Genomic DNA, 13,208 nt, shown 5'->3' on the forward strand with positions numbered 1-13,208 from the left:
ATGGAATTTTTTTTAATTCTCTTTTTGGATAGTTTATTGCTAGTGTATAGAAATAAACTTCTGTTCTGTATGTTGACCTTGTTCTAATAGATTTTTAGGGGACTCCTTAGGATTGTCTACACGAAGACCATGTCACACACAAACAGACAGTTCTACTCTCCTGCACGATATGGACGTCTTTTTCTTTTTCTTGCCTAACTGCCTCGGCTGGGACCTTGAATGTTCACAGCAGTGTAGCTCATCATAGACAAGAAAACAGAAACAACTCTCTAATGTCCATCAACTGATAAATGGATAAATAAAATGTGGTGTATCTGTGCAACAGGATGTTACTCTGGAGTGAAAAGGAAGCAATTACTGACACAGGCTACAACACGGATGAACCTCGGAAATGTCACGCTGAGTCAAAGAAGCTGGTCAGAAACGGCCACGTACTGTACGGTTCCATTTCTGTGAAATGTCCAGAGCAGTTAGATCTATTGAGGTAGAGAGGAAATTAGGGGTTACCAGGGCTGGGAGGCGGGGAAGGCGAGGATGGGGAAGTTGGCCGACGTGGGCTGGGCGGGGGTGTGCGGACACCAGACACTGGAAACTCAGAAGCTACACCAAACACTAAGGGCCACACAGCCTCACTTCTGTCACTTGAATCCAACACTGTGTAGTGATGACTGTGGCATCTTCCAAAGTATCTAAGTTGCTAAGAAATCATGTTTTCAATGACTTAGAACTGATACATTTGAACAAATGAGTAGCACTCCTCATCAAATAAATAATAAAATATTAGTTATTTTGCCACTTGAGTAAATGTACTCCCATCCTGTTGGGTTGAAGAAACTAATATTTATGCAGACAGTCCTTCATGTGACACATGTAATTACTTAACATATTAAGATGAAGCATCAAAATATTTTTAAAATTTCAGTGGTGTTTTTACTCTGCAGCTGACTCTGCAAAGGGCTGAGCAGGAAGGTCAGTGCTCGTCTCGGGCTTTCTGTGCCCTCCTGACAGCAGGTAAGTATAAGATTCTACTGGTTACTAAAGAGTCAGCAATGCAGAATGATTTTTCAAGTCTTATCTTAAATATTTTCATGATTCCAGCCAGTTGATAGTTTCTACAATTTTTGTCATCTTAATACAACAAAAGTTAAGATGTCCCAAATCTGCAACGTGGAAGAGGGCGGGGACTGAGCAAGGTGGGCAGCGGCCTCCCAGTGACCTGATCATCGTAGCAGCTCTGTGGACAGAAAATGTGACAAAAGCTTTGTTTCTGAATCCTGGGGGGAAAAAAAAGCTGTAGCTCTTTAACAAAGCAGTGTTTTGGACTACAATGAGCTAAGCAGGCAAAAAGAAAATTAGTTTCCAAAGAAAAAGTCCTGCGGGCACCGTTCTCCGGGTGGCGACAGATGCGACTCACAGCCATGCAGAGGAGGCGTCGGAGAAGCAGACGTAAAGCTTTCTGGTCAGACCTTCCTGGGCTGTGATCTGGCCTCAGACCAATATTCTGCAGGCCGCAGAGGAGCGGCTGCGGGACAGTGGCCCACCTGCACCGGGCAGGTCTTTCTGCAAAGATTCTGGTCAAGCAAAGTGACAAGCGCACACGGTCAATGGCTGTATTGAAACACGGTTGCTTAGACCTTATGGTGCAGGAATGGAAACAAAAGTCCTAAAACGTGGTGACTAATTTACCAGACTGCAGAGTACCCATCCGTTTAAAAATTACTCGGCATTCTCTGACGCGGAGTCACATATTCTGTTTGCTGTACGTGAGGCTTTCTCAAAAGACCACGAGCCCTGCACGGCTGGCATCTGTATGTGTGTGCTACCCCGACTGGCCCAACACCCCAAACGTCAGACTCCCGGCACCTGCATCAGCAAACAGCTGCATCAGTGAGACTGTGCACGCCCGCCGTAAGCGAGGCCCCAGTCGTGGCCACCAGGCGGGAGAGGCCGCAGCGGTCCTCCGGTCGAAGGACACCAGCACGTGCTCCGCTGCGTGCGTGCGCACTGATTGGCACACACATGCTCTGGCGCCCTCGGAAACCATGGAAACAGCGCTTCCCCAACACGACGATGCCGTCCTATGAAACTCACACGTGATTCCAGTCTAAGCAACGTGGCGTGTTGGGTACTGGATGCTATGATTAAAATGCGTCCGAAAACCTGTTGTTTCAGTGGGTGTTTCAGGAATGGCTTTGTTCTACACGAAGATGAAAACTAACAAAGGAATTAACGTATTGCTTTAATAGGCTGCATCTGAGTCAAGTTTTAAAATTTATGAATCCTCGGCAGCATTGTCCTCAAACAATGGCATTGTCGGGGTAGCCAGGGAGGAGGTGGAGGGCCTCCCAGCAGGTTCAGCGCAAACGATCTGTCCTCCGGGTTCAGCATCGTTTGCGCATTGAGCACATAACGCCTAGTATTTCTGGTCAGTGTCGTGTCAATACGCTCTGCATCCGGGCAGTTAACAGATGTCTACTCCTGTCGAATGAATTACTTTATGTTTCACGCACTGGTGGCCGCAGATGTGTCACTACAGCAACATCATTAATTTCAGATCTTACCGGAAACGTGAACTCCAATCAAATCTAATTATAGCACATCGCTTTCTTGTCCACGAGAAGGAAACTAGAATGCAATTACTGGGATACTTCATTTTCTATTCTGCTGTGGCAAATAAGAGACACTGTGATGGACGCTTCTCGTCAGAAAGCTTATCGATGAAGCACAAACCCAATTTACAGCCACACGAAGGACCACCTCACAGTTTCGGGAGCCACGGAAGGCTCCTGCCAACAGCTCATTCCTAACCTTCTCAGCTGACGCTTGGGCCACTGAGATGTTTGCAGACTGCCTTCCTCCCCTGCCTCTGACACCGACAGGAGGTGCTCCACAGATGGCGTTCACCTTGGGATTACTGAAAAGGGCCTGAAAAAAATTCTAGACCAAAAAATTCAAAAAAACCTCTGCACGGCTTCAACGTCAGAACAGATGACTTCTAGCATAAAAAGGCCTTTTAGAAAATGAAATACAAAATATTTTCTCTAACAAATTTTATATAACTTTTCTGTGATTTAAAAAAAATCTCAGGAACCAAGATTATTTATTAAGCTAAAACCTTAAGAAGCAATGTTCTTGCCTTTTAAAAGCAGCAGAGTGAAATGTGGGAAAAATGAGACTTTGTCTTTATGACTCTGGGCAAAAACCACTTATCCTTACCCTGAAAGTAACTCCAATTCAACAAAGAAAAATGGAGGAGCTACAGAACAATAAACCCATTATTGTTTAAAATGCAAAATAGAAGTTAGCCTTTTAAGGACAAATAATGTCACAAAACCTTTACTTACTGATATCGAACAGCCAGAGACACAGAGCCTTGAGTTTACTGTGTGTTCTCAGGCGTGTGCTTTCTGTTTGTAAATTAAGATGAAATAATAGGTCAATATCACTCTAGGACCATTACAGGCAGATTTAAAATGTCCACAAGAGGACTTCTGGTCCAGACCAGACCTGCTTCCCCCGGATAAGCACGACCACAAGCTCAGGAATGGTGCAGGAGGTGCCCGCAGGAGGCCTCTGGAAGGTGGTAGGAAAGGCAGCTGGTGGGGCCCAGGCCCGAGGATGAGCCCAGGGCTGCATCCGGCATCCCTGCCCCCAACCCTTCCCCTGCTCAGCGTTTCCCCGTGGCGCCCGTCCATGCGGAGGTAAACGCCTGCACTCCGTGTCACTGCTGTGTGTTCTTGTAAGGACATGCCACAGTGTGCCGTTGTCCTGGTGGTGACTTTCTCTGTGTCACATCCGGACCGTTTGTTCTTGTGGCCAGAACATCGCTGTGAACATCCTGGTACATCTCCTGGTGCAGATGCTTCTTTAGGGAACAGACGCTGGGCCGAAATGCGCAAGACCCGCTTTACAGGGCAGTGTGCCACGTGCCGCTCCCACCAACAGTGAGTAGGACTTCCCCATTCGTCCTGTACTTGCAGACACGTCAGATTTTTAATGCAGGAGGAATGACACGTTCATTGCATTAAGGTGTCCTACTCACGAGAACAGGGTGTCCACCCATTGAATTAGGTCTCTGTAAAAGGTCTTTTAAAATTTAAAAACATACATCCGCATGGTTCTTACCCATTTCTTGTTAAAATTTATTTCTAATTACTTTATACTTTTTTGTTGCTATTCTAATTGGCATTTCTAGAATTAAGTGTCCCAATTGTTGCTGGTACAGAGAAATACAGTTTAACTTTGAATACTGAGTTGATGTATGTAATTGAACTCTTACAATTCTAGAGATTTTCCTGATGGTTCTTCTTGGTGTCTGTGTAAAAAAAACCATTGAATTTGTTTTCTTTGGGAACAGTTCGCCTGGTTGAATTGGACTTTGATCTCATCTTGGTGGCTCCTGGTTTCTGACTGTATGTATCAATAGAGGCCAGGCTGCCTGGTGCTGTAGCCACGGGCTCAGGGCGGTCCTCTCTTGATGATGGGCAGCCTCATGACTCCCTGTATCTCGCTGCAGATCCAAGTTGGCTATGAATTTAGTATCTCCCCAGGACTCTGTTCTGGAGACATTTTCGTACATTTCTGTAGGATCTCTTCATAAGCCATTTTGAGTTTGGGTTTGCTGCGTTCCTGCTTCTCCATCAAACGAATTCCAATTTCTGGATCATCTAATGGCACTTTTGCTTGATTTCTAGTATCGTTAAAGACTTATCCTTTAAAGTTTTTCCCATCCGTGCAGTGAGTTGGGAAGGCATTTTCTCTGTCTACCTTCTTTTTTGTTTCTTTTTTGTTTTTTTTTTGCGGTATGCGGGCCTCTCACTGTTGTGGCCTCTCCCGTTGTGGAGCACAGACTCCAGACGCGCAGGCTCAGCGGCCATGGCTCACGGGCCCAGCCGCTCCGCGGCATGGGGGATCTTCCCGGACCGGGGCACAAACCCGTGTCCCCTGCATCGTCAGGCGGACTCTCAACCATTGTGCCACCAGGGAAGCCTTCTGTCTACCTTCTTGACCCTGAGGCCCTCAAGTTGTTATTTCTGAGTTATTTTGATTTATGGAGCATTACCTTACGGGTCAATTCCTCAATGTCCCACCAAGACAAGTCCTAATGAAAACCAAATACGATCCAACAACTGGATTTTGACTGAACTGCAGTAAACTTACAAATTCCTTATGAAGGCTGGCTGCTATAGAATACTGAATTTTCACATTCGGGACACGGTACACCTCTCCACTAATGCCAGTCTTTTACGTTTCTCGGTCAGGTCTGGTCACTTTCTTCATCCCCAAGTTTATGCCCACATGTTTTACATGTACTTGAGCTACCGTGAATGGGACCTTTCTTCTTCAGTCTATTCTACACATAAGGGAGCTATTTTTACTGCTATTGTTATTTTAATTTGTAAGCTGCCACTTTACTGATTTCTCATTTTTAGCAGTTCATTTCCTTGGTTGATCATTATATCTGTAAATATGTTTCTTCTTTTGGTTGTGGACCTTCTATTTCCTGTCTCACAGCAGTGGCTGGAGTAATAAATGTTAAATCAAAGCATGGTACAGATTAGTCTTTCTTCTTCCTGACTATAGTGAGAACTCTTCTAATATTTTATTAAAAATAAAGTTTTTAATTTTATTCAAGACATATTTTCTTTACCGTTTATATAAATATTCTTTTATTTCTGGTTCACTAAGAATTACTAGGAATTTACACCATGAATCAACAACTCAAAAAGGGATTTTAACCCTTAGATATGGCTCTTGTTATAGTTCTGGATTCATTTTGTCTTTTACTTAGTATGTTATGGATTGACAAGAATCCTCTGATGAAAGAAAGAAAAAAATGAAATAAGGACAAAGAGAATTTGGAGCATGCAAACTTAGGGTGGGATAAATCATTTGTGGTGCAGCTCTTTAGGAGAATGTCACTGTTAAAATACCAAATTCACATATCTTATTGTTATTTTCTTCTAATAGCTCATAATTATCATTCTATAATAAACAAGCCCTTTTTGCTCTTAAGAAGCCAATAGAGAGGTGTTAATACAGGTACTTAAAACAAAAACACAACTGTAAGGCTGTAGAAAGTTCAAAATACAGAAATATGTCTTTTAAATCTGTAAGAATGTCACATTTTGCTAATTCTGATGATACTCTTATGTTAGAAGATGAAGATTAGCTGGAGGCCAGTTTCAAGGGCTGAGTCTGGGGAGTTTCTTTTATTTAATTTAATTAATTTATTTTTGGGTCTTCGTTGCTGCGCACAGGCTTTCTCTAGTTGCGGCAAGCAGGGGCTACTCTTCGTTGCGGTGTGAGGGCTTCTCATTGCGGTGGCTTCTCTTGTTGCAGAGCACGGGCTCTAGGCGTGCAAGCTTCAGCAGTTGTGGCACGCAGGCTCAGTAGTTGTGGCTCGTGGGCTCTAGACCCGTGGACTTCAGTAGTTGTGGCACGCAGGCTCAGTAGTTGTGGCTCGCAGGCTGTAGAGTGCAGGCTCAGTAATTGTGGCGCATGGGCTTAGTTGCTCCGTGGCATGTGGGATCTTCCCGGACCAGGGCTTGAACCCGTGTGCCTTGCATTGGCAGGCAGATTCCTATCCACTGTGCCACTAGAGAAGTCCCGAGTCTGGGGAATTCTAACCATGAATTCAATACTCTGCTTCTCAAACACGTGCAGGTGCACGCACACACGCGCGCACACACACACACACACACCATAAACGTGTGTGGGCACAGACACGCCAGGATCCCCCCGCCACTAGATGCCTCCAGAGGTGAACGCGCGCACAGAGGTACCTGTCTTGTCGGTCAGCAGGTACACCAGGCGCCCCAGCTCCTCCGGGATGGTGCTGGTCCGGACCACTGTGCCGGGAATATTCTCATCTTTCATAATCATCCACCCGTAGGCGGCTTTGCCCATGTCCAGGTTCACACGCAAACTGCCAAAGAAAACCCATCGCAGTCATTAGTGTGATCCAACACCTCACGTCCAGGTTTTCCATATAAATTTATTTACTTAAATGCACTGTCTTTAATTTACATGGAATAAACAGATCATATTGGATTTCAGACTTTAAGATAAATGAACATGTTGACATTTGAGTCAACAGGCGTCTTTTCCCACGCCCAGAGCGTGTCGGCAGATGCCGGTGAACCAGATGCCCCTACTCGGCCCTCCAGCCCAGTTTGCGACGGCGGCCGGACCTGGGAAAGGTGGACGCAGCACAGCTCCCCATCCAGGCTCAAAGGGGAGAGCACCATGTGGAAGGAAGTCGCCGGCCTTCCTGGGAATCAACATCTGAAATGGGTCTGGATATCTAGCCCGTCATTTTACAAAAGCAAAGAAGCGTCCGCAGTGTGATGAGCGCCCTGCGGGAGAGGAACAGGCTCCGCGGGGAGGACCGGGCAGGCGGAAGGCCCTCTGAGCGCGCGAGCCCCTGGGCCAGGCCCTGAGACCAGAGGACCAGAAAGGCTGAGAGTGGGGGGCGGGGCCAGCCCGCCTCGCGGAGCCTGGACTTCAGGGTCAGAGCCACGACCCCCGAGCCGGCTGAGCCACGGCCCGAATTACGCCTACGGTGGACCGTCCCGCACCCGCCTGGCATGCACCGTTCTGCTGGGGTGACTGATGTCCACGGCACCAGTACCTGTAAGCTGCCCTCCGACACAACACTGACCGTCTCCTGCCACCGACCAAGAGCTGCTGTGGCCCACCCGTGCCAGGTGTACACACTGATGTTATGTAATTTGATGAAATGGGATTATTAACAGAAATCAAGAGATGTTTTTCCACTTCAGTGAAATGGAATGGTTTTGAAAGATTGGATAGTGATGAATTGTTTTAAAAAATATTTTTAATAAGGTGTGGGTGAGACAAAAAACATGGAACTTAAATCTTCGGGAAAATTCTCACCAGACAGATCTGTAAAATCATTTTCCCTCCGCCGTAAGGAAATCCAAAGTGGAAATTATAAACCATGCACTACGAATACCTCTTTGTATGAGGAAAACGTAGATTTTCAAAACATACTTAAAAAAAGGGCCAGAGCTCTACATTAACAGACTGCTGAATGAACATACATTTCTATGAATTCATGTAAAATGTAATGTAAACACATATGTGTATGATTTGTCGAAATTCGTTTTTCTCCTTGACCCATTTTTAAGCAGCCCCGTTGTGAAGGACGCGGGCAGGTGGTCCAGGCGGAGAGCCTGCAGGACACCGGCTGAGGCGCTCCCCCCGAGGACTGCTCTGCCCTGTGCAGGGTCCGCTGCCCTCTGGCCTCAGCACCCCTGGGACAAGCCTTCTGCGGAGCCCATGGAGCCATCCAGACCGCGACTGGCATTCCCCGGCAGCCCGCATCCAGAGTCGTGCTGCACGCGCCTGTCCCCCTCGCGTCTCCCCACACACTCCCGTCACCTTAGACGTCTATGTGTTACTCTCTGACCCAACTTTTCCCCGTGATTCTTTCTCCAAAACCCAAATTCCACATACACAAACTCCCCACGTCTGAAACCTGTTCCCTGGACACCCTCGCGATACCACCATCTCCCACGGGGGGGGGCAGACATTGTTCTGTGGACAGTCCATCGGGGTCCCGTGTGGGGCTCCAGACTGCTCATCCCTTTTCTGCTTCCAACCAGCAAGGGCCCGAATAAAAGCCTCTTTCCTTTGATGCCTCTACCACACACCATCATCTTCGTGGATAACCACAAAGTTATTCTAAACACGAGTTCAGAATATTTAGGATATTAGAGAACTGTGAAACAAAACAGAAGAGCTTGACAACAGCAAACATTAGTGAGGATGTGGGGAACAAGTATTTTAATGAACTGCAAGGAGAAGTGTAACAGTGGAACCACTTAGAGAGGACTTGGCGGCACGCAGTGAAATGAAGACCAGCCGGAGTGCTCCCGGCCGCGCCTCTTCCAGCCATCGGCCCACAGGAGAAGCCCCGACGTGCGCCCAGCAGCACGTACCAGGATGCCGCCCGTGCGGCACTGATCATGAAAGCATCCAAGCCGCCCAGCAACAGTATAGTTAAAATTGGGGCAATAGCAAACCGAGGTACAAATACACTTAATACAATCATATTTATGAATGTTTTAAAAATACACAAAACTTTATAATGTTCGCGGGTCCCACCGTATGCACCAAGGCCATAAAAACATGAACAGAAAGGACCCACCCCAATTTCGGGAGAAAAATCACCTCTGGGGAAGGCAGGAGCAGAGAGAGGGAAGGTCCATGACTTTATGACATCTACCTTCTTAAAAAGAAAAAGGATCTGAACAAAGACTGAACATGTTAAATCTATGGCAAACACAAGGGCATTTGCCACTAGACTCTGGACCTTTTACTTACCTTAGAAACTTCATAAGTTACAATTGTATAGTAAGATTGCAACTTAAAACAAATGGTGGTCCATCCTACCTTGGACAGTTTTGTTGCAATCCTGCCTGAAAGCACAGGACTAGAATAGAGACCTTCCAAGCCTGGAATTCTGAAGAGCCCCCTGTAAGGACATGCGCTAAGAACGTACCACTGCGGGGAGGGCTGCTTGCTAGCTGTTCCCAGAGCAGCTCTCTATATATACCAGGTGTGTCAAAAATGTTCAGCTGTGTCTAATTTTTTTTACACAGAATATTTTTATTCACAAGATTTTTATTTCATTCGATTAAAAGAATGCACAGGCATGAAATGCAAACCATAAGTGTGGCAAAAAGAGTGAAATCTGGCGACGAAAACCAGGAAATCCAAGACATCCAGGAGTGTGCACGTAGGCAGGCAGACACCCAGGGACGTGGAACAATACTGCACTGAAACGACAGGGGCTGGCACGGGGAAATGTGCCACGGCTCAAGCTAACGCTGAGATACCCCCAGGAAGAAGCCAGCACAGAAGCAGCCCATGAACCGGGAAGGGCTCCCAGGGTTTCGGCGAAAAGTAAGAACCACCAACAAATAAGAGGTCCCTTAGCAACGGTGAAAACAGGGCCTAGATTTAGAGGTAAGAAAATTTCATTTCTTCAAGAGGCTAGAATTTGGAGAGCCAGTAAAGAAAATACCCAATCACAGTAAAGGAACCAAACACCTGGCGCAGGGGTGCGGGCGCCACTGTCCCTCAAGGCAGGACGCTGGGCGTGGGTGGCGGCTACTTTTACGGCAGGTAGGACACGAAAACGTGGGTGGGTGAGCGGCAGCCCTCTGCACGCCTCCGAGGCAGGCTGGTGAAGCCCTTTAGTCAGCAAGGAGTCACTCAGGCCCAGACTATCACCAGGTAGAACAAGGACAGAGGAATTATACCTTTGTACATCACCAGCCGTGCCTCGTTCGTCCTCATTAACAATCAGACCTAAGACCACTCAGATAGGCTTCAAGTTCTACCGGGAAGTCTGCACCTGACTTAATTCTACCAGGAAAGCAGCAGACAGGACGGACCAACTCCATGTGGTGAAGCTGCTTGTGTCCAACCCTGCGACCTGCCTATTAATAAATGCACACTTGGAAGGCGATCTCCAGGAGTCAGTCATCAGTCAGCGAAGAAAGCCTGCAGGCGAGTCAGAGAAATTCAGATAAAAGAATCACAATTCATTTGTCCATAACCTTCACATCTTACAGATTATAAGACCTGTACTGGTCAGAAAGAAAATCTCTAACTGACAGCGACACAGACCTTGTAAAGCAGCCCCTCACTAGCTCTCGGCTCTTCCGAACCCTGCTAGGAGGGTGAGGACACGGCCTGCGCAAGGTGACCTGCGAGGAGAGCACCGCAGTCCCCGGGCCTCCCCTGCCCCAGGGGCACTGGTCCAGGACGTGCCATCGCCTGCACAGAGCACCTGGCTTGTGTGAGCCCCAGGGGTCTCCCATCAGCTGTAGGGAGGCGCCCGGAAGGGCGGCCAGCCAGGAGGAAAGGCTGGCAAAGTACTGGGGAGTGTCCTGCCAATAGGCACTAAGTAGCAGCCGCCCAGGAAGAGTTCAGGGTGCTAGGAAGGTTGGAAGAAGAAAAAGAAGGATTTTACAGGACTTCTCTGGTGGCGCAGTGGTTAAGAATCCGCCTGCCAATGCAGGGGACATGAGTTCGAACCCTGGTTTGGGAAGATCCCACGTGTCGCGGAGCAACTAAGCCCATGCGCCACAACTACTGAGCCTGTGCTCTAGAGCCTGTGAGCCACAACTACTGAGCCCATGAGCCACAACTACTGAAGCCCACAGGCCTAGAGCCTGTGCTCTGCAACAAGAGAAGCCACGGCAATGAGAAGCCCGTGCACCTCAACGAAGAGTAGCCCCCGCTCACCACAACTAGAGAAAGCCCGTGTGCAGCAACGAAGACCCAATGCGGCCAAAAATTAAGAAAATAAATAAAAAATAAAAATAAATAAATTTAAGGAAAAAAAAGAAGGATTTTACAGGGACTTATCTGTGATTTGGGTGTGGTCATAAGACAGAGTCTCCAGGAGTCAGGGGATAAAGTGAGAGTCAGTCACTTGGTAACACGCAGGCCAGATGGCCAACGAACGAGCAGGAGCCTGGTGGGCACAGAGCAGGGGCAAGGCCTGGGCGGGGCATGTGACCCCTGTAAAGACGGCCCAGCTCCTTGGAGTCGGGAAGACAGGGCTCTTCTCTGTGTGCTGTGGTCTCCTTGCAGCTTTTGGTCGAATTACTTTTGAAGACATCAGCCTGCCTCAGGGATCTCAAGGCAAGTGGGTTCCTATCTGTAGCCGGACGGGCCTTTCTCAAGAGCCTGCAGTCTGCACTGGGCACAGGGCTGAGCGGGAACCAAAGGAGCATCTCTCAGGTTCCTCCAGGTCGTGCTCCTGAGATCCGGGCCAGAGAGGGTTTACCAGTACAACCACTGCTATACAGAACTGTAAGAATGTAATACTTCATGAAATACTACATCACAAATCAATACCACTGGACTAGTTTAGGTTGACTACAAACCTAAATCCCCTCAAGGAATGTATAAAGCAGTAGTTACTAGTGAAAAAGGGAATGGAGATAACCTGCACGTTCAGAAAAATAAAGCAGAACTACTGCAGAACGCAAGTTCATGGTTTACAAGTGAAAAACTATTAAAAGGAAAAATACCTTCAACTAGGACAATAATACCATACAGGTAGGAAGTAGAGCTTAAGTTTACTCTGATTCACACGGTACATCTTGATCAAATGTTAGTACAGGGCTTCCCTGGTGGCGCAATGGTCGAGAGTCCGCCTGCCGATGCAGGGAACGCGGGTTCGTGTCCCGGTCTGGGAAGATCCCACATGCCGCGGAGCGGCTGGGCCCGTGAGCCATGGCCGCTGAGCCTGTGCGTCTGGAGCCTGTGCTCCGCAACGGGAGAGGCCACAGCAGTGAGAGGCCCGCGTAACGCAAAAAAAAAAAAAAAAAAAAAAAGTTAGTACAATAATTTGCTTTTTAATGCAAAAAGTTTCTAGCTCAAACTTCAAACACCAGGTTGACAGAGTAATTATCATCACCATATTTAACTTACTTTTTAGTAATGTTCTAATTTTATGGGATTTAAAAACCCAGACCTCTATTCGACTAGTACTTTATAGTTACATGATTTGTGAACAAAAAAAATATATGTTAAGCCTACTATTTTGAGTATTACAGTAACAGATTATAAGGTAATAGATACCATATATATATTTAAGCTAAATTATGTTGCTAATTTAACAACTGTGAAATTATCTAGAGACCTACTCCAAATAAGTGGAAAAGTCATTGCAAGTTTAGATGGTCAGCTGAACCAGAGGCACTTGTGACCTCTACTGTTATAAAATAAGAAAAATGAAATAAACCATCTTTATGGGCCAGGGTGTTCAGGGGTGTCACCGAGAGGAACATGTATGAACCTGCTTTACACTACAGGAAGAAAGCACAAGGTTAATTTTAGAACATAAGATCATCTTAATGGTGGCACTTCCTTTTCCAAACAGTCTCATCTTACAGCTACAAAAGTGTCTGAGGAGGTAACCTGGACCCTGAGTAAGTGAGGTGTACTTTGCTAAAACATGCAGTGCGACCCCACTGGCGCCCCACGAGGCCTGCTACATTTCAACTTAATTGGTTACAATTAAACCTGCAGCATTTATCAGAACCAGGTGAAACAGCCCCAGCTCACACCAGGCTCCACAGGGAGTGAATCTACCTGAAATAATTCAATGCTTTCCTCTGAAGTGAGACGTATGTTTGGATCCTAATCTGAGCAAAAGA

General features: G+C 46.9%; 1 protein-coding gene across 2 annotated transcripts in view; it reads right to left on the reverse strand.

Moving 5' to 3' along the window:
* The window catches only part of ATP9B (ATPase phospholipid transporting 9B (putative)), a 217,108-nt gene that overhangs the window by 52,501 nt on the left and 151,399 nt on the right, over window positions 1-13,208 (reverse strand). For both annotated transcript variants that reach the window (XM_065890491.1, XM_065890490.1), the window contains exon 13: window positions 6,786-6,928. In XM_065890491.1, coding sequence (XP_065746563.1) covers window positions 6,786-6,928 — 143 coding nt within the window. The remainder of the gene's footprint in view (window positions 1-6,785; window positions 6,929-13,208) is intronic.

Source organism: Phocoena phocoena, chromosome 13 (genome assembly GCF_963924675.1).
Source record: "Phocoena phocoena chromosome 13, mPhoPho1.1, whole genome shotgun sequence".
Classification (NCBI taxonomy): Eukaryota; Metazoa; Chordata; class Mammalia; order Artiodactyla; family Phocoenidae; genus Phocoena; species Phocoena phocoena.